General features: G+C 39.6%; 1 protein-coding gene across 4 annotated transcripts in view; it reads right to left on the bottom strand.

Annotated features, from left to right (window-relative positions):
- The window catches only part of nme7 (NME/NM23 family member 7), a 23,221-nt gene extending 1,332 nt beyond the window's left edge, over nt 1-21,889 (bottom strand). For 2 of the 4 annotated variants that reach the window (XM_026157944.1, XM_026157943.1), the window contains exons 1-10: nt 21,761-21,888; nt 19,610-19,711; nt 19,242-19,408; nt 17,592-17,702; nt 16,150-16,200; nt 15,822-16,029; nt 15,623-15,728; nt 9,299-9,363; nt 8,619-8,687; nt 7,777-7,878 (exon numbers count right to left, since the gene is read on the bottom strand). In XM_026157944.1, coding sequence (XP_026013729.1) covers nt 7,777-7,878; nt 8,619-8,687; nt 9,299-9,363; nt 15,623-15,728; nt 15,822-16,029; nt 16,150-16,200; nt 17,592-17,702; nt 19,242-19,408; nt 19,610-19,711; nt 21,761-21,763 — 984 coding nt within the window. In that variant the 5' untranslated portion in view covers nt 21,764-21,888. Of the gene's footprint in view, nt 1-596; nt 838-7,776; nt 7,879-8,618; nt 8,688-9,298; nt 9,364-15,622; nt 15,729-15,821; nt 16,030-16,149; nt 16,201-17,591; nt 17,703-19,241; nt 19,409-19,609; nt 19,712-21,760 lie in introns of those variants that run through there. The other 2 variants (XM_026157945.1, XM_026157942.1) reach the window with 2 other exon arrangements.
- Nucleotides 21,890-22,008: the final 119 nt, after the last annotated feature.

The following is a 22,008-nucleotide window of genomic DNA, read 5'->3' as shown; positions in this document are numbered from 1 at the left end:
GCGGGCAACTGTTTAAGAAATGGTTTAGATTTTCAATAATATACAAAAAGGGCAAAAAAAAAAAAAGTAAACCAGACACTCGATTAGTAGAAGGTCCAGACAGCAGACAGCTAGCAGTGATTTAACTGTGACTGAGCGTTTGCTGTTACGAACTGGCTTGATTCATCAGTTTCTTCTACTGACTTAATTATATGAAGACTAAATATTCTTATACCTCATATCTATTACATGTTTAACTTACCATCTACATTTTAAAAATTGATATGAAACCATCCTTGAAGTTTAAATTTTGAATCTTTAATTTGAAGCTTTTTGTTTGCATTGGGGTTTTTTGTATTTATATAGAAAGCATTTTGTGACACTGTTTTACAAATTTGACTTTCAGACTAAAACCACTCCCCTTTCCTTTATTTATAGTTAAGTATAACAAATTTTTTTCATTTTAATTGCTTACGGGCTACAAATCAAGTCTTTTTATTCAACACTTTTGTCTGACCGCTATAGAACAGTAGCCACCTTCTTCCATGCAGCACATTTATCTTCAGTCTATTTCTGACACTCCTAAGGTCAGAGCTGGCCTGTCTCATCCTCTTGAGTTTCCAGGAAATGAAACCCTCCCAACAATGTCTGCCATCAGGAGAGGGGTGTCTGATGAATAGTTCATTTACCAAAATGCCTGTTTAATCTAAAGCAAATCTTACGCAACGTGAAGTAATATTTGATATGCTGGGAAAAGCAAAAAATATGACGGTGTTAACACAGCAAGGGTTGTGTGGTCTTTGTGTTCGGCAGCAGGGAAACATTTCTGACTTGTTTATCCTTCGGTGGATTATGAGCCTGCAGACAAAAGACAGGAACCAGTTTGAAGGTCACAAATCACCCAAGGCTTCCTCTCAAAGAGATGCATTGTCTTTCGAAAAAACCAGTTGGAAACCCATCTGCTGTTCGAACAATCGCACTACACAACACGTAAAAGACTACAAAGGAAAATAAAGACTACAGGCTCAAGGACTCGTAGCTAAAGATCAGCTGGGAACTTTGTGTCAACTGAGTTTTTTTTTTTTTTTTAAACTCCCTTTTAAGGTTAGACATTTGATTAGGACGTCAGTAATGGCGGCTTTCCACCAGGCTGCCATAAAAATGACACAGCTTAAAAACTAACCACCAACTAACACCCATTGCATCAAAAATGGAACTGTTGCTAACAAAAAGTTGTTTTATAGGTATTTTTAGGCTTGGCCAGCAAAAGACTACCAGAAGCATGATGAATTTCTTTCACCTCGGCCTTCTTGAAACAAAGTCAATTGATTAAGAATTGATTAAGCTCAGAAAACACCCATGGATGTCCAGCATTCAACTCCAATTTTACAATCTACCAGTTTCTGATCAAGCACATGTTAGCATGCTAACAAGTAAGCAGACTTCCCTCGTCCTGGAGTGAGGGTTGTGGATCCCTGGAATAAGGCCTGTGGTTATGGTGAATCATAAAATACAACAGTAAAAACACCTTCAACATTCAGCATCATCATGCTAAATAGAAGCGGTTAACGGTGCATTAAAGTCGCGCACTTGCGGTACAGCTTATTTACAGCCTAACATTAACTTCTAAGTTCTTGCAACTGCGTTTATGGTTCAAATGAATTATACAACTGGAAATTTTTGTGGAGATTCTCCTCATCTCTGGAAGACAGCAGGAACATCAACAGGTCTCCTAATATGGCTGTTTGCTGAGTGTGCGTGCTGCTGGTGGGAAACACAGTATAACATCCTGTGCAGATCTGCAGTTTATGTGTCCCGTGCCACATGAGACTAAAGCCAGCGATGGCAAAGGGGAAGTCAGGGGAAGATTTACTTAGCAATAAAAGAATTCTTTGCAAAACACTGCTCTCTGTAATTGCATTATCTACCCATGAGTGGCCTGCTGTCAGTGTTTAATTTGATTTTAATGAGTCCCATAGTGTACCAGACTGATGCTCACATAACAACTGCTAACTCTGGTGGCCAGCAAAGACTCGGGCACAGGGACCTAGTGGTCACATGAACACACAGATATGCCTGATCCTTAACACCCTGCTGACTGTCCCACCCTGCTGAGAAGAGCAAGACATTGAACTGATACTTGAGTACACCCACTGTACTGCACTCTTTGAGCCTAAAGTCACGAATACTACAAAAAGTGAAGTGCTTAGATTGAGAGTTTTCTATCACCATTATTGAAGTTTTAGAAAATATATATTTTTTAATTAGACAAAACATTAAACACAGCCTCTAAAAAATGTAAGAAAAAAGAAATTTCAATAAGGCAGAAATTACACAGACAGAAAAAAAAAATAAAAGGGAAATAAAACAGTTCAGTGAGAGAATGTCTACGTACAAACAAAAACAGTGTAAAAATCTGAAGTTACAATAAAAAGGCTCTACAAAAAAAAATAAAACTGAATAAAACAGTGCAGGTTTGAAATTAAACCACAGAGATGAGGGAACAGATGACTGGCTGCTGTGTTATTTCTTTAAAAAAGGAAAAACTAAGCAGTGTATCCTGTCTTCGACCTCTATCCTTGCAGCTCTTTAGCTGGAAACGATTTCTTGTTTATCTTTTTCCTCTTTTATTTTCATTCCATGGAACAGATAAAAGAGAAGCAGATCCTGAAGCTGCTGCCAAAATGAAATATGGGCACGGATGTCTCAGTAGGCCAACTTTAAAAGGAACAACGAACGTGTCTGGTTACAGTTTCCATCGTTAGGGTTTTGGGTGCTCTAAACTGGACTAAATTTAGCACGGAGACCTCTACAGAGAAGCCGATACTTTTTTCCACTAAACCATTACGCCTCAAAAATCAATAGGAAAAGCATATTTTTCACCATTACAATGCAGGGCTGGTTTGATAGCCTTGTGTAACGGGAAGTTTGGGCCTGTCGGATCATCTCTTACAGTAATATCTTTAGTTGGAACACAGTGGCCATCCATGCTGCTTGTGTATAATCTAAGAAAGTAAAGCTGTATAGACGACCGTTGTGTCTGTCCACTCTGATAAGAGGACACATCACAAGACACGGTGCAATCTTATGACTGAGTGAGTGCAGCGCAGGGAAGCTGAAGGGTGGAGGTGTGAATATACCAGCGCTCTTTATGCCTAGTTAATGCACTTGGCTGTATATTTGAATCGTTTCTGCTCCCTCCTGTATGGAAACACTGGGATTAAATTGATCTAGCATCCACTCTGGCATGATGAAGTGGGTTCGAGGTCATTGAATCTGTGCTGTGTATAGATTAGTCAAACAGAATTAAATCAATAGTCTATTCTTACCACAAACAACTGACCCTTAACTATGAATAGACTTGTGGGGGTGACAGTGTTTGTGCAGTCTAATCTGTCAGCCTGATAGTGACGTCGGGAGTGTCTTTACGCACGCATGCACGCACACGTACGCACACACTACGTTTGATAAGAAAACATTCCCTACTGTGCCCGCTGTTTGAAGAATAACGACGTCTACGGGGGTAAAAACCATGATTTTTGTCAATATTTAATCTTCATTATTTAACTAAACCGAACTGTAAATATTTGCCAGAAAATTCAAATTTTTTAAAAAAACTGGAGTGTTGAAACTTTGGACAGATTCAAGAAAAAAGAAATCAAGCATCAATGCATTTTTGAGTTTTAATTTGTATGAGGTGACATAAAGGTCTTAGAAACTACAATATGGTTACTAAAACGTAAAAAAACTGACTTTCTGCTTCCAACATTATGAGTGAAATGCAAACCATTTCCAATCTACTGTTGTACTTTTGACTGAGCTGCTCATATATTTTTGTGCGCATTGATGATGTGGTCAAACTCTGTACCGACTGGACTGGCTGGATTTAGCTACATGTGCCTGTCCACAGAAAACGAGCAGAGCGGGCAGCGGTTCCTGGGATAGATTGTGGGGTTGTGCTTGCAGAGCTGGTTCTAATGTTAGCCTGTAATGTTGGGCACTCAACCATTTATCCAGTTTTAAACTATAAGGAGGCATGGACAGTGTTTTTGTATAATTAAGGAAGTAATAAAGTACTCGGTAATCAGATTAAGCATGACCTATGCACGTGAGCATCAGTTGCATAACAGAATGAGAGCGCGTCCCATATCTGATGATGGTTGTGTGTGAAGTGTAATAAGAGTTTCGGGTTATTGTCCTCATAAAGTACCCCACCCAGTGCCACTGAAATCATCTGCACGTGAAACTTAAATCTCACATCTCTAATATTATCCAGCCTTTTCCCGTTTTTGTCAGCCAGTAATTTGTAACCGTTAATACACGCTTTCATTTTCATCCCGTCTAGATCACTTTAACTCACTTGTCAGTGCATGTTTCAGTTCTTTGTTCAGTTGATGCATAACAAAAGCCAGTGGGTGATCAGCCCCGTTCCTGCTTTCTTTCACTGTCTTCCAGTGAAATTTGGAATTTATTTTAAAATTGAATTAAATCCATTCAAGGCCATCCGCTCATACAGCAGACCTGCTGACGCCTTAAACCTGTGCTCAAACCTACAGTAGAAAATTTTACATCTTTTAAATGGGTCTTCTTGACCAGAAGGCCATCTTGGCTTAAGCTGATCTGGAAACAAAAAGGGTGCACTTGATTTATATCACAACACAAAAATGGCAAAAGTCAAATCCTTTGATGTGTTTTCTTGTTCTTCTGAAGCTGCAGAAGCCAAAATTGTAACTGAAATTAAAATCCAGCTAATCATCCAGCCCTGACTTTCTTCTCAGAGACCTCTGCCCTTATGTGACTAATCTGATGGATCACAGAGGTGAACTCTTCTGAAGAGCAGGAGTGCTGATGTTTAGGTGATTTGTCAGATTATAACGAGGTGAGAGTGAGGCCATGTGGTGATTAAACTGTTTGACCTCCCAGTTAGTCAGAAAACTCTGAAGCAATCAAAGCGGTTAGAGTCCTGTATGGGGCAAGAGGGCTAAAAAGAAATGACAGCAGCTCAGTGAACAGTCTCCTCAGACTAATCGGAACCACAGCTGCAAAAGTTATGCATTATATTTATTAGCTTTATAGTTACTTTTCAACTAAGTTAGATCTTAGATTGCATTTACTCATTTCAGTTTGGAAATGTTTCGTTTTTAATGTGGATTTTTATTGTATTTTCGTTAGTTTGTACATTTTGTGTTTGTTTTGTTTTCATTCCTACTTTTAGTTTTTTGTTAACTACAATAACTATTAATCTTTGTTAGGGTCAATGAAATAATTTCCCCATTAATCTAAACACATTTCTTCTTCTGTTGGGTTATTCCATATAAATCAGACAAATCTGAAAAGGTTTGTAGTAGCCAACTGATTCTTCAATAAGTTGAATATTTTAACCGGATCAATGGAAAGTTTTCTTTCACCCTATGAACATTTTAATGAGTAATGGGCTGAAATTGTACAATCCTCATCATTTCATAAATACACCTGGTGACAGACTGAATTTTGGTAACAGAACTTAAACGTGTTTTTTCAGCCTGAAAATTTCATGTGGTCATCCTCCTGTACTTTTCAAGTTATGAGGGTTCAAAAATGTGGTCACAAATCAGTCCAAATGTGTGGTAGTGGGCACATCTGCTATATTGAGATAATCCATCCCACCTCACAGGTGTGCCACATCAGGATGCTGATCTGACATCATGAGTAGCGCACAGGTGTACCTCAGACTGCCCACAACAAAAGGCCACCCTGGAATGTGCAGTTTTTTGCGCTATTGGGGGTCTGGGGACCCAGAACCGGTCAGTATCTGGTGTAACCACCATTTGCCTCATGCAGTGCAACACATCGTCGCATGGAGTCTATCAGATTGTCAATTGTGGCCTGTGGAATGTTGGTCCACTCCACTTCAATGGCTGTGCGAGGTTGTTGGATATTCGTGGGAACTGGTACACGCTGTCGTATACGCCGGTCAAGCACATCCCGAACATGCTCAATGGGTGACATGTCCGGTGAGTATGCTGGCCATGCAAGAACTGGGACATTCTCAGCTGCCATCTGCCCTGAACAATGTGAACCATGATTCATCCGTGAAGCGCACACCTCTCCAACGTGCCAGACGCCATCGAATGTGAGCATTTGCCCACACAAGTCTGTTACGGCGACGAGCTGGAGTCAGGTCAAGACCCCGATGAGGACGACGGGCATGCAGTTGAGCGTCCCTGAGACGGTTTCTGACAGTTTGTGCAGAAATTGTTTGGTTGTGCAAACCAATTGTTCCAGCAGCTGTCTGGGTGGCTGGTCTCAGACGATCTTGGAGGTGAACCTGCTGGATGTGGAGGTCCTGGGCTGGTGTGGTTACACGAGGTCTGCGGTTGTGAGGCCGGTTGGATGTGCTGCCATATTCTCTGAAACGCCTGTGGAGACGGCTTATGGTTGAGAAATGAACATTCAATGCACGGGCGACAGATCTGGTTGACATTCCTGCACATTCCAGGGTGGCCTTTTGTTGTGGGCAGTCTGAGGTACACCTGTGCACTACTCATGATGTCAGATCAGCATCCTGATGTGGCACACCTGTGAGGTGGGATGGATTATCTCAATATGGCAGATGTGCCCACTACCACACATTTGGACTGATTTGTGACCACTGTTTGGGAGGGATGGTTATATTGTGTATCTGGAATGAATTTTAGGTCTCTACGTCCATCCCATGGGGAATGGGAGCAGTAACAAAGGTGTTGCGTTTATATTTTTGTTGAGTGTATTTAGAATAATGTGTTATAAACTGAGCAGTGGAAAACACATCTTTATTTCGACATCAATGAGCAGCGGCGTAGAGTCATGTGCCCTGGAACGCATTAGCTAATTAACTTTAGCCTTAAATCTTCAGCAGAGCTGATTACAAGTGAAAAACAAGTTGAGTGTTTGATATTTTAAGAAGAATCACAGCTGAGTTGTCAGCAGCTGCTGCACCTGTAGCGGGTGCAGGTGTGGAGTCTGTCACTGTTATGGCAACCGAGCAGAGCGTCAGATCATCAGATTTCACATCACACACCAGCATAGTCACGCAGCTCGGGCTTCATTAACACACACACACACACACACACACACACACACACACACACACACACACACACACACACACACACACACACACACACACACACACACACACACACACACACACACACACACACATATTTTTTTATCTGTCTAGTCTGACAACAAACAAAAGCTTTAAAAAAACCTGAGCTATGTATTACTTTTCCTGTAAGCAGCATTGAACCAAATAGTGAGCTCAGTCTAAATTAGAAATATCAGGGTTCTCCTTCACTGCTGTCCGGCTGCCAGCTTTAATTACTTCTCAGCAGATGTTTCCCAAAGAAGGTGAATAAGAAGAAGGTGCAGAAGATTTAGCCAAGCAAACGGGTATGTAAGGCTGCACAAAGAAGGGGGGAGGAGCGCGAATATAATTGTCTAAACTGGATCTACTCAGGACAATAAAAAGTAAAGCCACAGCAGAGAAATGTTATCTCTTAAGACGAGATACTTACCGTTTAATGCTGAACAACTTAAGACCTTTCATAAAAGGAGGATTTATCGCTGGGCTGCTGGATTACTTAAAGCTAGGTGCATGTGTGTGTTACATGTTGTATAATCACTTCATTTTTTTGTGAAGAGGACATTTGGAAAACTCCCTTTTAAAGACAGGCTGATGGATGGATAATCGTTTGCAGAGAATATTGATGAACATTTTGACATTTCACTTGTTGAACAGGCTGCTCCTGCAGAATTTAAACAGGAAACACTCACCGGATCAGCAGGGCCACAGAACTCCCTGAAGGTCTTTGGTGCGTCTGTGCCATGAATCTCCAGGGCCATGCAGGGTCCAGAGCACAGCTCGGTCACCATGTTCTGCGGGAACCAAGCGGAATTAAAACCCACCTAGTGCTATTGTTTTGGAGTGACACTGTGTACTTATATTATTATATTATATTTATAAACATAAGACTTCCTGCTAAGTTTAGAAAATATGTTTCTATAATTTGATTCCAGATATTGGTCGCACTCATCCTCCTTGTGTTTGCTGCTGTGGGTGAATATTATCAGGTGTCCAAAAACACTCCCGTGAGTGCACGTTTGAGAATCGTTTCATTTTTGCTGCCACACATGCATCACAAGGCTGACACTAAAGACGTATCTCTGACTTAACAGCAGTATCTGACGCTATTGGCGCCATTATTACATAATGTCTCCTATCAGCTCCTATCAGTTCATTTTACACAAACTAATGATGTAAACAACTAAGATTACTAATCATCTGTATGCATTACTAATATACATTCAGTAAAAATAAATATTTACTCAAGTTCAACATTCAGTTTGTTTATTAATGATGATTATCATAAAATGTGTGTTTTTTGGGTTTTTTTGTTAACTTGGATCAGTTTACATACTCATTATAGCAACAATCAAAAACTGAGCTTCAAATATGGGCTGCTGGCTGGGAATCTGACACGCCTTGTTACTCTCTGAGGACCTTATGACTTCCTTATCGCACAGAATTTGTGTTGGTGTCATCAAAAGTAGCAAGGGGCAGGGCAGTGATTCTAGGGCTTCCTGTGAGGGCACAACAAGGCAGTGTTTATACTCACAGGATACTCTGTGACGATGCCGTTGTAGACTTCATAGAACTCTTCGGCGTTCACCCGGTCCATGTTGAACTGCGAGGAAAAATGATTAGACATGAAAAACAAGTAGGAAATTACAAATGGAGATAACACTCCAGGAAATGACAGATGAAAAATAAAAGGATACAGACAAGAAAAATTTAGCTTTAATCAAATGGACAGACTTCACTCAGTTAGGATGCTCTGTGCTTATCTTCTGTTACTTTCTGACTCTGTGTATGATGCCGTACCCAAGTACTCCTGGGAAAACACCTGTATAATTTTGCTCAGTGCAGACGCTTGGTAAGAATGTCTCCTCTCTGCTTGTGTTTAACATCGCATCTATTTGATTGCAAATACAGATCAAGGATTTTAGCAGAAAATCTTGTTTCCTGGAATTCTTTTTCCACTTATCAGGGACCTGTTATTTTCATTTCCAGGTCCATATTTTTACGACTTAGGCTCTTCTAGAATAGCTCTGCATGATTCACAGTTCAGATTGTCTGAAACAAGCAGTTTTAGCTTCCTTTAAGAATGCTTTCTATCCCCATCTTTATTGACAAAGTATGTGTGCACAGGCCTTATTACTTTAAACTCTGGTATATTTCATATGAACATCTACCATTACCACTAATTTGCATGAGGACCAGTGGAAGAAGATTTACCATCTGAAGAGCTGAGATCTCAAATCCACCAGCGGATATGGAGTTCAGGATCTTCCCAGCCAGACCTGTGGATATATCAGAACAGTTCATATCTGCAATCTTCTATAATCTTTCTGTCAAGTTTACCCAGGCTGATAAGTGAAGTCTATAGTGGGGCAATAAAACCTGGAGTGAGATCCAAAACAAACAGCCTCTGCAGCAGCAGCATGATTACCTGATTAATATTCTGAAGTTAAGAGTTATTATTAGTAAACATGCAGTGAAGCCATCATAAAGCGAGTGTTTATTTTGCAGTGACCTCAGTTTTTCCTTTGCATTGAGATTGTGTTATGAGCATCCCGTTAGTGGAAAAATGATTTTCTTCCTGACAGCCTACTATTTAGAAAAAGGTGCACGTCTCATTGCAGCCATCTATTACTGTAAAATCTGGCAGAGCTGCAGTGACAGTGAAGGTCAGACTGATGCAGACACATAACTGAATGAGGGCGCCAGTCCCATAATCTCAGTCTGACTTCCTGATAAAATGTCGTCTGTGTGCTCGTCAGACCGGACTTTCCATTAACTCTAAACGCCACCGTGTGGATTCATGACTTGCACTTTTGGCATCGATGAGTCTCCTTCAGTCCAGTTGTGAGGGAAGGAAGCAGCTCCCGCGTCCTCTGTGCCCTCCCCAGGCAGCAGCCGGTTCAGGATCGGCACACGCTCTCAGCAGCTGGTGCTGTTGCTAGGAGATCATATTCTGGGTGCCTGGCAACAGTAGCTTCTCTGTTCCAGTCATGTCTGAGTCACCACTTCCTTCATCACTGATGTGATTGGCTGGGTCCTTCCTTCAAATGTAGCTGTCACGTCAATTAGCCTTTTAAGTGATCCCCGAGGGATCGGGGCTGTTTGGGCACTGATGATCTCAGTTTGGTCTCAGCTGCAGCAGCAGAACATGGACGGATGTACAATTTTCTAAATTCAGTTTAATAAAATTCTTAATTATTCTAAGCATTAATAAAAAAATTTAAAAAAAGGGGGGGAGGGGACATATAACTTTAAAAGTTGCATTTTTGAAATTTAACACAAATAATTTACAGGACAATATGCACTTACAGGCCAAATTCAATTATCCTTACGGATGATGCTATAGGATAAATGTCTTTGTGATTTTCTATTAAAATGTATTTTGGAGTTTTAAATTTTTTTGAATTTGATTTTTTTAATCTCAAGAAATAAAAGGAAGCTGAACTAACAACACTAAACTTCGGTGTTCAAAATTACTTACTATTATTCTTTATTTTATAACCAATTTCTGATCCTGAACTAGTTTCATATCTCATTGTTAATTGGAAATCTGAAAAATAAAAAAGTAAACTGTCAGATGATCAAAACGAATTAATGAAATTGCAAAGGTAAGGTACTGAAGACACTTAAAAACCAAAACTATATAAGCTGAAGTTGACTAAAGTTACATTTAACAGGAAGACACAAACAAAACATATAAACAAAAACATTTTAATAATTCTCTCTCTCTCATTTCTGTTCAGGCCTCTGGTAGAGCACCTGAGCGCATAATTATTGCTATTATCCACATATTTTCAAATTTACTGACTAACCGGAAAGAAGAAGAAAAATGCAGCAAGAAGCATTATTATTTTTTGATTAAGATGCCAAATTTAGGGCTGTCAACGTTAATGCGTTAACCCGTCATCACGATTAAAATTTTTTAACACAATTAACCCATCTGGAGTGCAGAATGGACAAACTTTGGACAAACTGCCTGAAATGCGTTGACAGAGACATTTCAGGGATTAGATGGGCTAGTTGCATTAAAAATTTTAATCATGTTAATTGTGATGACGTGTTAATGTTGACAGCCCTAGCCAAATTACAGTTATTTATGCCAATCCTGAACAGAAAACTAACTTTTCAGGGTTCACTGTCATACTTGATTAATATCTGACTTCTCAAACACTTCCAGTGTCCCAGCTAATATTTGGGTATAAGTAATGAGGTAACCAGAGAAGTTTCGAACACATTCCTAAAATTTGTATGTTTTCCTTTTTTATGACAGATGATCTAATAAAGTTGGAAAGCACTGTACAGATCGTATATCAATATATCAATAAATATACTGATACACATATTTAGATACAGTGTACGTGTCCAGCAGTTTCCCCCCCATTCTTTTAAATGCATTTCACTGCTTTATGACTATCTTACTCAGCTCTACATAACTGTTCAATATCTGTTGCTACAAAAAATGATTTGACTTCAACAAATGCAGACCTGATTTTGAGGCGACTGCCCCTTTAAATATCAGAAAACAAATGAGCGAAAAAAAAAGTTATTGTGCCTACAGCACAGCTTTCCCAGCATTATGTCAGCAAATACCTGCTAAGCCACCAAACCACAATGAGCACAGAGAAATTTGTGGCTGGACTTTGAGAGATTGTGCAAGATCCTCCTTAAATAAAGATAAACAGTCTGTACTGTAACAACGTAAAACAAAAAGTTCTTGAAAGCTAAACAGAGTGAAAACAGCCTAAATAACAGAGCAGAGGTACCAGGGTTAACCCTAACCCTTCTTTTTTTTTTACCCAAACAATAAATAAATAAGAGTATAACACAGGGGAGAGCTTTTTAAAATAATTAAAGTGGACTTAATTACAACAGCATCAATGTGTACAGTCAGCACTAAATGAGCAGCTCCATCATAAGCCACAAGTCTTCATTCACACATACTTCACATCTGAGGTCATTTATTGCAGCAGCAGATTGTGAGATTAACAGTTGCTCAACGAAACCCTAAAGAAACCAAAGAAAGCCTGAGTGCAAGTTATGCAAGTTTTTTTTTTCCCATTTCACGCGTTCTCTCTCACGCATGTTTCACAACATTTGAACAAGTCACAGCAGGGAGACCACAGGTGTAACGTTAACAATGGCACCATTCCCTTTAGGTGTGGCAGGAAGTCATACAAGAGAGCAGCATGCAATTCAGCAGGGTGTTGGCGCACACACACACACACACGTGTGTGCGTTTTAAAAATGTCCCCCAAGGAGAATGGTCTGCACTGTGGAATAAAACATCTCTTAACCAGAAACACTACGTTCCTCTCACCAACCCTCTAGGCCACAACATCAGAGTTTTACTGACCTGTGGAAAAAAACAGGAATCCAATTTTCTTAACTTGAGAAAAATGTACTTGTTCCACCCAGGTTCAGTCTGTCTCAGTCTTCTTGTTCCTCAACTCATCCTTGCTGTTTTAAACCATCTTGCTGGGTTTAACATCTTATCTGCACTTGAAATCAATTTTACAGTCTCCATGCATCTCTTTCTGTTTTTCCATTAATGTAAAAAGTACCGACAGCAGGAAAGATGTGTTTGCAAGACTTTACAGGTGGAAGCCTAACTGTGAAGTTTAGAAATGCCGTCACTGGAAAGGCCATGAGCTGGTCAAACAGCCCCATGCCACAGGTGGTTAACCTGTGCCTTAACAGAACGCAGTTTCAGTCTGGTCCACAACAGTAAGTGTAAGTAAGATAAGGTATACTTACTTTACTACTACTTGGGGAAAATATAACTAAGACTTTGTTCTGGGACTTCTAGAGAAAGCAGCAACACAGAACAGATCATCAATGACAGCTGGGGCGGAGGTGGGTTGCAAAGCAGTTTGCAGTTGCAGTACTTACTGAGTACAAATTAAAGCACCTTAAATAACACGCCACACGCAATGTTAGCCAGTTAGATTTATAGAAAGGTATCAGCTGATGTGGACTGGCACTGAGATCAGCTGATCTGCTCAGATTGTGGGAGAGCTGTGCGGTGCCTGAACTAACACTATCCTTGGTTAATGGTATTATTTTTGCTGTTCCAGAAAAATTTTTAAAAATATAACCTGTAATGGAAATGGATTTTTAACCCAGCTCAAACATTTTACGTTTTGTTTAATCAGATTTGGGTGGAATTTTTCTTTTAGGAAGGTGCTCAGTTTAGCCTGAAATAACTGTCAACACGGCTGTCTAGTGGCAGGATTTGTTTCTAGAAAGACTTTGTTATAACTAAGGCTGAAAGGAATGCCATTATTGGTTACTTGCATTTACAGCAATAACAGGGAGCCTGGTCCAATCTGATACTAAACAAATGACCACTGAGGACAAACACTTGAGGCTAAATGAGGAATAAATTGAATTAATTCATGAGGGACCCCAGTGAGCTTGTTTACTCTAATGCACAGCGCTCCAGGACAACGAGCCCAGGTCTCTCCTCAATCAACAACTCTGTGTATGCATACTTCAGCTCTTATCCAGAGAATTTCAGATTTCACAGGTCAGAGCTCCAGAGGCATGCACTGTGAAAAGGGATCAGGGCAGGGATTTGGAAAAATCCAAATCCAAATGTGGTAACCACGCAGTGCCTCCTTGTGACACAAGCACAATAACAGTCATGCATGGAATGAGTGTCAACCAACAGTACTCTTGTGCAAGTATTTATGGTAAAACTGATTATTTAGATCAGTGGTTTCCAAACTGTGTTCATCGAGGTTGAAAACTCAGGACTGCTGTGGGACTTTGTGACAACTATATATTATTTCAACTTCTCAAAAAATAACAACTTCATTGTTAGTATTTATAAAAATCCTTCAAAAGAGAATCAACAGTCTGTCTGCGCAGCTGTAAGGCAGAGGGAATTATGACACATGAAAGGTCCTGACTATTAGTGAGAAGGTTAATGTCACAGGAGTCAGTTCCTTGTGTTGAGGGAACCAAAAGGGAACATCAGTGCAGGTGACCCTACAATTAAATACAATAAGAAATAAAACCACTGCAAAAGCTACATGTGTCAACATCACGTCAAACTAGCTAAAAAGGCACTCCCTCAGAGAGAAACCTTTTAAAAGATTTCCCAGAACCAAAAGCTTCAGACCTCTTTGTCTTTTTTGTAAGAGCGATTGGAGGTAAGGTATGAGGAGGAGCCAGAGCACAAACTAAACAAACCCTCAAAAAAACAACAAAAAAAACAAACAAAACAAAGCTGTAAGTTGGGTAGGAGGCGCATGAAAGGGGCACACACGCTTTCCTAAATACTTCACACTTTATATAAACAGAACATGGTGACAATAAATGACAGAGAAAATGTCAAGTCTGTCTTCACTGACTTTCTCATCCAATGGATGGACTCCAACTCCACCATGTTTAACTGGAGTTTGCGACAGAAGTTTTTGTTCTGTTCTGCAGCCTGAGTGAACCCGGGAAACTGGCACCTGAACCAGATACAGGGATTAAGCTAGCAACGTTCCACTTAGTGGATGACTTGTTCTACCTCAACCTACTGGTAGGGAAACAGGAAGAGCTGAACAAGGATTGCCCAACAGTAAATTCTCAAATGATAAAATAAAATAAATAAATAAATAAATAAATAAATGTCACACATTATACCTGAGCCCTATGTGAGGGAAACCCTGAATAAAAGATTAAAGCAAAATGTGTTATTTTATTAATAACAGATGTTAGCCAGGTTTTTCTTTATAATAGTCTGACTATTATTGATTGACTATAGTCTGACTATTAGATTAATTTAAGTAAATTAATCTAAGTTAACTCTAAGATCTGGAGGCAATCAGGCTGCCTGAATATTAGTACTTACGCTGATATTTCAGGTTTCAGTGGTGTTAAATGTTCTAAACATTGGTTGTTTTTCTATTTTAGGCTTCAGCTCATGTACACTGGTCTAATTATTTTTGGTATTTTTGCTGTGTAACTAGTCAATGCTGATTGTTCTGCTGTTTGTCTTAGCCAGGACATGCTTGCAAAAGACATTTTTAATCTCAAGAGTCATTTTATCCTGAAAATAAAAAAATAAAATAAAGATCTATGCTCTACATACAATAACAAAACAGAAAAAGAGTCAACTTATGGGTTAGTTTGCAATTTGTATTGTTACCTTCTTTCAGTCTTGCAGGCCTGTATTTTATTTTATAAAATAAACACATTGTAAGTCATATGCTGAAAGGCAGCATGAACACGGGTTCAGCCACCCCCGGACTGTTTCCAGTGTGCTATCTCAACTTGGGCTTTCTCTATTGCCCCGTCAAATAAAGGCTGAAAAAATGCCCCCAGCAAAAAAAAAGACTTAAACTTTTTTTAAGTTTAAGTCTATACTGAAGAAGTCTGCCATATCTAACCAAATTCATGGATTTTAACATGTTTCAGCACTTTTTGTGAGCGGATGAATTTGTGGCTAACTGCTTGTATCCAATTCAGTTTGCTGAAATTTTGCTGTGGTGTGTGATTTGGTTCACCTTCAGGTGCAGCTACTGTTAGTAATTGTGTTCTCCTTACCTTCAGATATGGCGTGGGGTTTGATGATGCAGCATGTGCAGTCCGTAAAGGCGGCTGTGTTAGAGGGACCGTGCCCAATCGTGGAAGGAAAGAAAAATTCAGTTTCCTAACAAGAATAAAAACACTTTGATCACGTCTGGGCTACCAGGGCACATGTGAGGATGAATAAAGTCTGGAGGTCACAGAGTAACATCCTCACTCTCGCTGCTGCAGCAGGTGAGTCGGAGCCATGCCCGACATTTTTGATGCCATCTGTTCCAAATTGGGCACGGACGCTCTGTGGCGCCTCCCTCCGCGCCACAGCAGGGTCTGAAGTTCCCAAGAGCCCCCTCCAGATAGACATGGCCTCATCACCCATCAGCTCCATGGCAACCACCGGGCCCGAGGACATAAACTGCACTAGGTTACTGCGAAATGGAGCAACGTGTTTGTTTACATTTACTGTTAGGATTACTTTGAATAATATTTTTTTGCTATCAGATATCTTTTCTACTGAAATTTGAGGCATCATTCACCGGGGCACTCACTTAAAGAACGGCTTGCCTTGATGTTCAGTGTAAAAGTCAGCTGCCTGGCTCCTGCAACGCAAGAAACCCATAAAACAATGAGTAAATGAGCAGAAAAACGACGCTGTTTACTGACAGAGACATTCATAGAGGTCATCAGTCTTCTTATCTCCCAGCTTTTTATCTGCGGTAATAAACTCATTCTACAATCATACTATTTAAATAAAGTGACATTTCAACATCAACATTAATTTCATGTCCTTGGATTTTGGGAAGTAAATGATGGGCACTCTCCCCTGCCCCCCAACCATGATTCCACCAAGGCTAGACATAGAAATTCCACAATTTCAAATGTGTAGGTGATAAGAGTTATGATTAATAAACTGGTACCAATTACAGAAAAATATTCTGAGCGTTTACTACTCAGAAGAGGTTTTTTTTACAGTACATTTTGCTTAAAATATGCAAATAATTGACCCAGTTATAAGTTCTGCTACTTCTGGGAAGCAAAATGAAATGTAAAACTTCTGAATTTTATTACAGGCAATGCCAAAGGCGGCAGTAAATTCAAACCTTGAGCCTACAGTGGATTAAGTGGAGGATGTTCATGTTAAACATGGTCAAAGTTTCTAATAATGAGGTTAGGGTGTGCACAGTAATCCCTTTGAGCCAAAAGGGCTCACAGGGCTGCAGACTGCTGTAAATGCTCACACAGTTTTTCCACTCTTGGATCTGTGTTTTTGTGTTTTTGAGACATGTCATAAAAAGGGGATATCCTTGGATTTGATGATCTGACTCCACAAATTTAAAGCAGAAGGATGTTTAGATGCAGAAACAGCAGGTTACAGACAAATGCATAGACAAAATGCTGTACATAAACCCCAGGTATTTAACTTATACAAATACAAAATAATCAATAAAAAAAAAGGTTAATTTTATGCAGAAGAGTGAACAGATGAGTCAAAGACCACTCATTTTATGTGAGCATTCTCAGAGACTTGAACATAAAGAGAAAGTTGATACCACCGTTGTGATATGACTGTTATCCCGGACTGGGCTTTTAGGTCTTGTTGAGCCATCACAGAAATCCCAGATATGTTCAATGTCTTTGTTGTATAACCCCTCAACTCAAAGTTCACTCAACTTAACAAGCATTATACTTCAAACTGTACTTTCAAATTAAACACAGAAAGATCAGATCAGGGTGAGACTGGGCTAATGTTGTGAGGTCATCCACCTGATAAAATTGCTAGTGTTTAATAAAAATCAGACCTTGTTTGCCTCTTGGCTCGCCATATGTTCCTAATGTGTGTGAGAACGGAGAGCCATCCGTCTGTTTATACAAGGACACTGGCACCAAACTGCCCGTGTTTCCCTCTCCCACAGCTTGTTTGATACTTTCCCACAGTGAGATTATTAGTATTATTATTTTTGGATGTTTGGCAGAGAGGCTGTGACTTTACCACGTGAGCTTTGTCATCTTGGCTTTGGTCACTATCAGGTTGGAGGAGTAGATCAGCTCAAGGATATCTCCGATCTTGGTGACTACGTCTGGCTTTATCAAAGCAAGCGTTCTGGAGACACAGGGAGAGGAGAGGGAAAATAAGAGATGCGATTGGACAGCAGATATCACAGCCAACAGAAGGCTGCACATTAGCACACTCAGGACACAAACAAAATAATGTAGGTACAGTGAATACAAAAAGTCTACACAGTTATAGTACCAGGTTTGTGTGATATTCAAGATAAATAATTTGAATTTTTCCACCTTTGATGTGACCTTTAGCCTGTCAAATAAAAAATAAATAAATCTTTTAAGGGGGAAAAAAGTGAAAACTTACAATAAACTGGTAGAATAAACATCCACACCCTCAAACTAACAGATATTTAAAAATCCTCACTAAATTACAGCATTCAGCCTTTTAAGTTCGTGTCATTGCAGCACATTTAGACCTCCACTATTGGCCCACTTTTCCTCACAAAGGAGCTCCAAATCTGTCAAATTGTGAGGGCGCCTTCTCTGCACAGCCCTCTTCAGATCCTCCCACAAACCTCTAGCTGGATTCAGATCTGGGCTCTGGGTCATTCCAAACGTTTAATCCGACCTTCAGAGGGGTTGTTGTGCTGATAGCTGAAACTCTTCAGCTTTCTAGCGGACATCTGAGGGTTGTGTGCTAACTGACTTGACTAGCTAACTGACTGGTATTTAAAATTGGTCACCTAGACCGAGGCTCCAGTTCCACCTATAGAACCCCTAAAGCATTATGCCGCCCCCACCGTACTTCACCATGGGGATGGTATTGTGTGGTCATGGGCAGCGTAGTTTGTGGAATTATGGCCATAAAGTTCAACCTTGTTCTCATCAGACCAAAACACAGCTTCAGACATATGAAAAACACAGTTAATGTTGTCACCTGTGGTGCACAGGAAGTTTCTGTCAGAAATTCTTGCAGCTTGTTTAATGTTCCTGCAGGTCTCTTGGTGTCCTCCCCGACCAGTTTTCTTCTTCCTCCTCTTCAGCATTGATCATCTTTCAACTATCCAGTTGCTGGTGATGTCACTATTGAGCCATATTTTCTCCACTTATCGATGTCCATCTTCACAGTGTCCCGTATCTTTGTAGTGCTCCTGTTACTTCTCTACTGATCTTTATTGATTTACAGTCACTTCAGAGCATTCACCCTCCCCTACTGTATACTATACTTCATTGTAGATTTCGTTTTAAATAGATAATCTTTATCCGCCCAATATCAACAAAGTCATTCATAACCCAGCACTGGAAACTCTCACTTATAAAAGCATTCAAGCCTTTAATTCAGTACTTTGTTATACAGCTCCATAGGTAAATCTTTACAGTGTTTGCACACCTGGATTTAGTCTTTCCATATACATTTTATTCTGTGTCTACACAGCTTGTCAACATTTATAAAAATCACAGATTTCAACACTCAAGAGCAAACAGCTTTGTTGTAATCTCTTCGTGGGTGTTTTTAATGTCTGTCAGCAGGTTACAGTTAAAGGATTTATTTGTAAGGCCATAACTTTCCAAATAGATCAATCGTGTCTACATGGGTAGACACCCCCCCAAATGTAAGTTAGATGAATGATCATACCTTTCTTTTTTACTGCCGAGTTTGTTTGCTGTGTACTGATCCCCATAATCGATCAGATGTAGCTGTCGTGAGAACACGTTCACTCGATTCCCAATAAATAAGTCCTCCTGATGCATGTCATTGTATTTGGTCCTTCTCAGAAATATCCGCTGGTTCTTTACATCAAACTGTAAAACAGGTATATTTTTCAGAAATGCTAAAGACAAAATCTGAAATTTTCATCAATATGGAGTTAATTAAAACAAATAAGCTATTTACATTTTCCACTACAAGGTATTCATATTCTGGATTAAAAAAAGAACATTCATAAACACACCTTCAGGCAGAAAAAAGAGAGACAAAAAGTAAGCACTGGAGCAAAAGCGTACCATTTCTACTGAGCCATCTCTGGGGTAGTAAAACAGTTGGTAACGCCGCAGGAGGGCGGAGGTGGGGTCATACCACTCAGTAAGAAAGGCAAACCGGTCCTCCTGAAAATAAATAAATAAATAAATAAGTATAACTTAAATATTAAGCTTCTTTTTGCAAAGGAGAATTTCTGGCAACCCCCAAAAAGCCAAAAGAAAATATTTTTTCACCCACATGATTTAATTTCCTCCATTTCTCATTATAAAATGATCAAGAATAACACAAAATTGACCATTTATTTCAAAAACTGAAACTAACTAACTTATGAGGACAAATCATGTGTGTTTTTTCAACCCCAAAGGCCCAGTTTGAGCCAGGAAAACCCTGAATCTGTGCCAACAAATAAAACATACTGAGCTTTTAAAAGGTCGCCTGAAACCACAGGCCAATGTTCAGGTGAATGCGCAAGCCTCACAGATGTAAACTAGGAGGCATGAATCCACACAGTTCAGGTTTATTTTTACATTTTGGTCCATTTCCACAAATGTATTTATTAACAGAAAACGAATGCAGTACATAAGGTGGTCAATATTTACAAAATCTGGCTTTTTCCAAACCAAAGGCGTCTGTTATTAATAAGCACAGAAATGTTATGACTCAATATGATCAAGTATGCTCACCTGACTAGTAGCAGACTTTATTCAGTTCACCTTGTCAACCAAAAACAATTCAGTAAACACGGATAACGATTGGTTAGCACTGTTGCCACTAAGCAACACAAGCCTGGATTTGGTTTGCAGGTCACTTCCTGCAGATCAGACCTTTCGCCAAACGAAAACATTTCGAGCATCACAAAACCAAAAATACCACAAAGAAGATCATTTTTTGGTTGTTCTACAGCGAATAAAATATGGGCTCATGAGATTTGCAAATATTGCATTCTGCATTCTGTCTTCCATCTTCAGGACAAGTTTGCATTTCCACACTCCTTATCTTCCTCATGACATTTCCTATTAAGATTAAGCAGTTAGGAAGACACAGGAAGTGATTTCACAGACTATTTCGCTGCAGTGATTGTCCTAATCACCGCCAGGCCAGTGTTATCATGTTTAAAGGATGATTTGCTGAAGGTGTCTCCTGGTCTTCTGCTCATCATTAATCCAATTGGTTTTGCAAAGAAAATGTTCCCTATCTCTTGCCCCACTGCTTCATGAAGCCTGGGGATGATCCGGGTCTTATCCCGAACAAGCAAAACATCAGTGCTACTATTACTTTCTTAGTTTGTATATTCAAAGCAGTGCTCCTTCAATGTGGGATGGCACCACTGGAAAGGCACAGAGGCAGTAAAAAGTAGGATAAATGAATACAATTTCTTCAAGGACAAATAAATCAGTAACAGTGTTTTGGTGCTGTTAGTCTGATTAATTAAGAAAAATTCAAAGTGGGTTATTTTTTCATAATAAATGACTGCCCTCCTCCTCCTTTCTTCGATTAGCTCTTAAAATATCAGTAATATCATTACTTTGTAATGTTTTATGTTTTCAATTATTTTTAAGATGCTCAGAATTTTCTTCCTCTCATATTCTGTATCATTGCATTTTGTTTTCTTTAAAGTATCTGCACCCACCTCCTACAGGTGCTACACAAATATAATTTGATTGATTGATTAACCAGTCTGCAGTTTAGCATTAATCAGTCGTCTAACGCACCGTGTGAGAGATAAGGATGTCTCTCACAACTAAAAGCTCAGACCACCTCCTCCACTCAGCCTAGTCAATCGAATAAACAGAAAACATGGGCACCAGCTGAATGGATAGAAACTCTTTGAGCAGAAACATGTTTGATGCCAGGTATACCAACATTAAAAGCACCTGCTCAGCTACACCTTTAGCTAATTTAATCATAGCTGATGTTCACCGTTAGACATTAACCACACAGCTACCTGTAGTATCTGTAGTTAAACTGTGTATAAGCCATAAATGATATTTTTAAAGGAGCTAACGGCTAACCCGTTAGCCTGAAGCACTGATGTTTAGAACTGCTCGGCTAGCTTGTGTTTATTATGCTAATAGTAGCAAACAGCAACCTGTTTCAGGCTCTAACGGAAGTTTTTACCTTCACCGAAGCCCTCACGCCCCCCGGTTTGATGACATGAGGGAATCTTTACTCACCATCTTTTAAAACATCCCTGTAAACTCTGTGTGACAGCACACTGTTGTTAGCTAGCAAACATTAGCCGTACTTCGTTTCTATAGTAACTGCAGAGGTGCATTCACGTGTTCATGGGAAGTCTGACCTTTCAGCACAGTTTTTGTTATTTGTTTTTATGCAGACCTTAAAATGTAATATATTAGTCATAAATGATTGGATGGATATCTTAAATTAAACTGTATACGTGATAATTATAAAGCAGTACAAA

The sequence above is a fragment of the Astatotilapia calliptera genome, chromosome 23, assembly GCF_900246225.1.
Source record: "Astatotilapia calliptera chromosome 23, fAstCal1.2, whole genome shotgun sequence".
Lineage (NCBI taxonomy): Eukaryota > Metazoa > Chordata > Actinopteri > Cichliformes > Cichlidae > Astatotilapia > Astatotilapia calliptera.
Note: the sequence above shows the minus strand (reverse complement) of the source record. Positions and strands in the feature narration are given on the sequence as shown.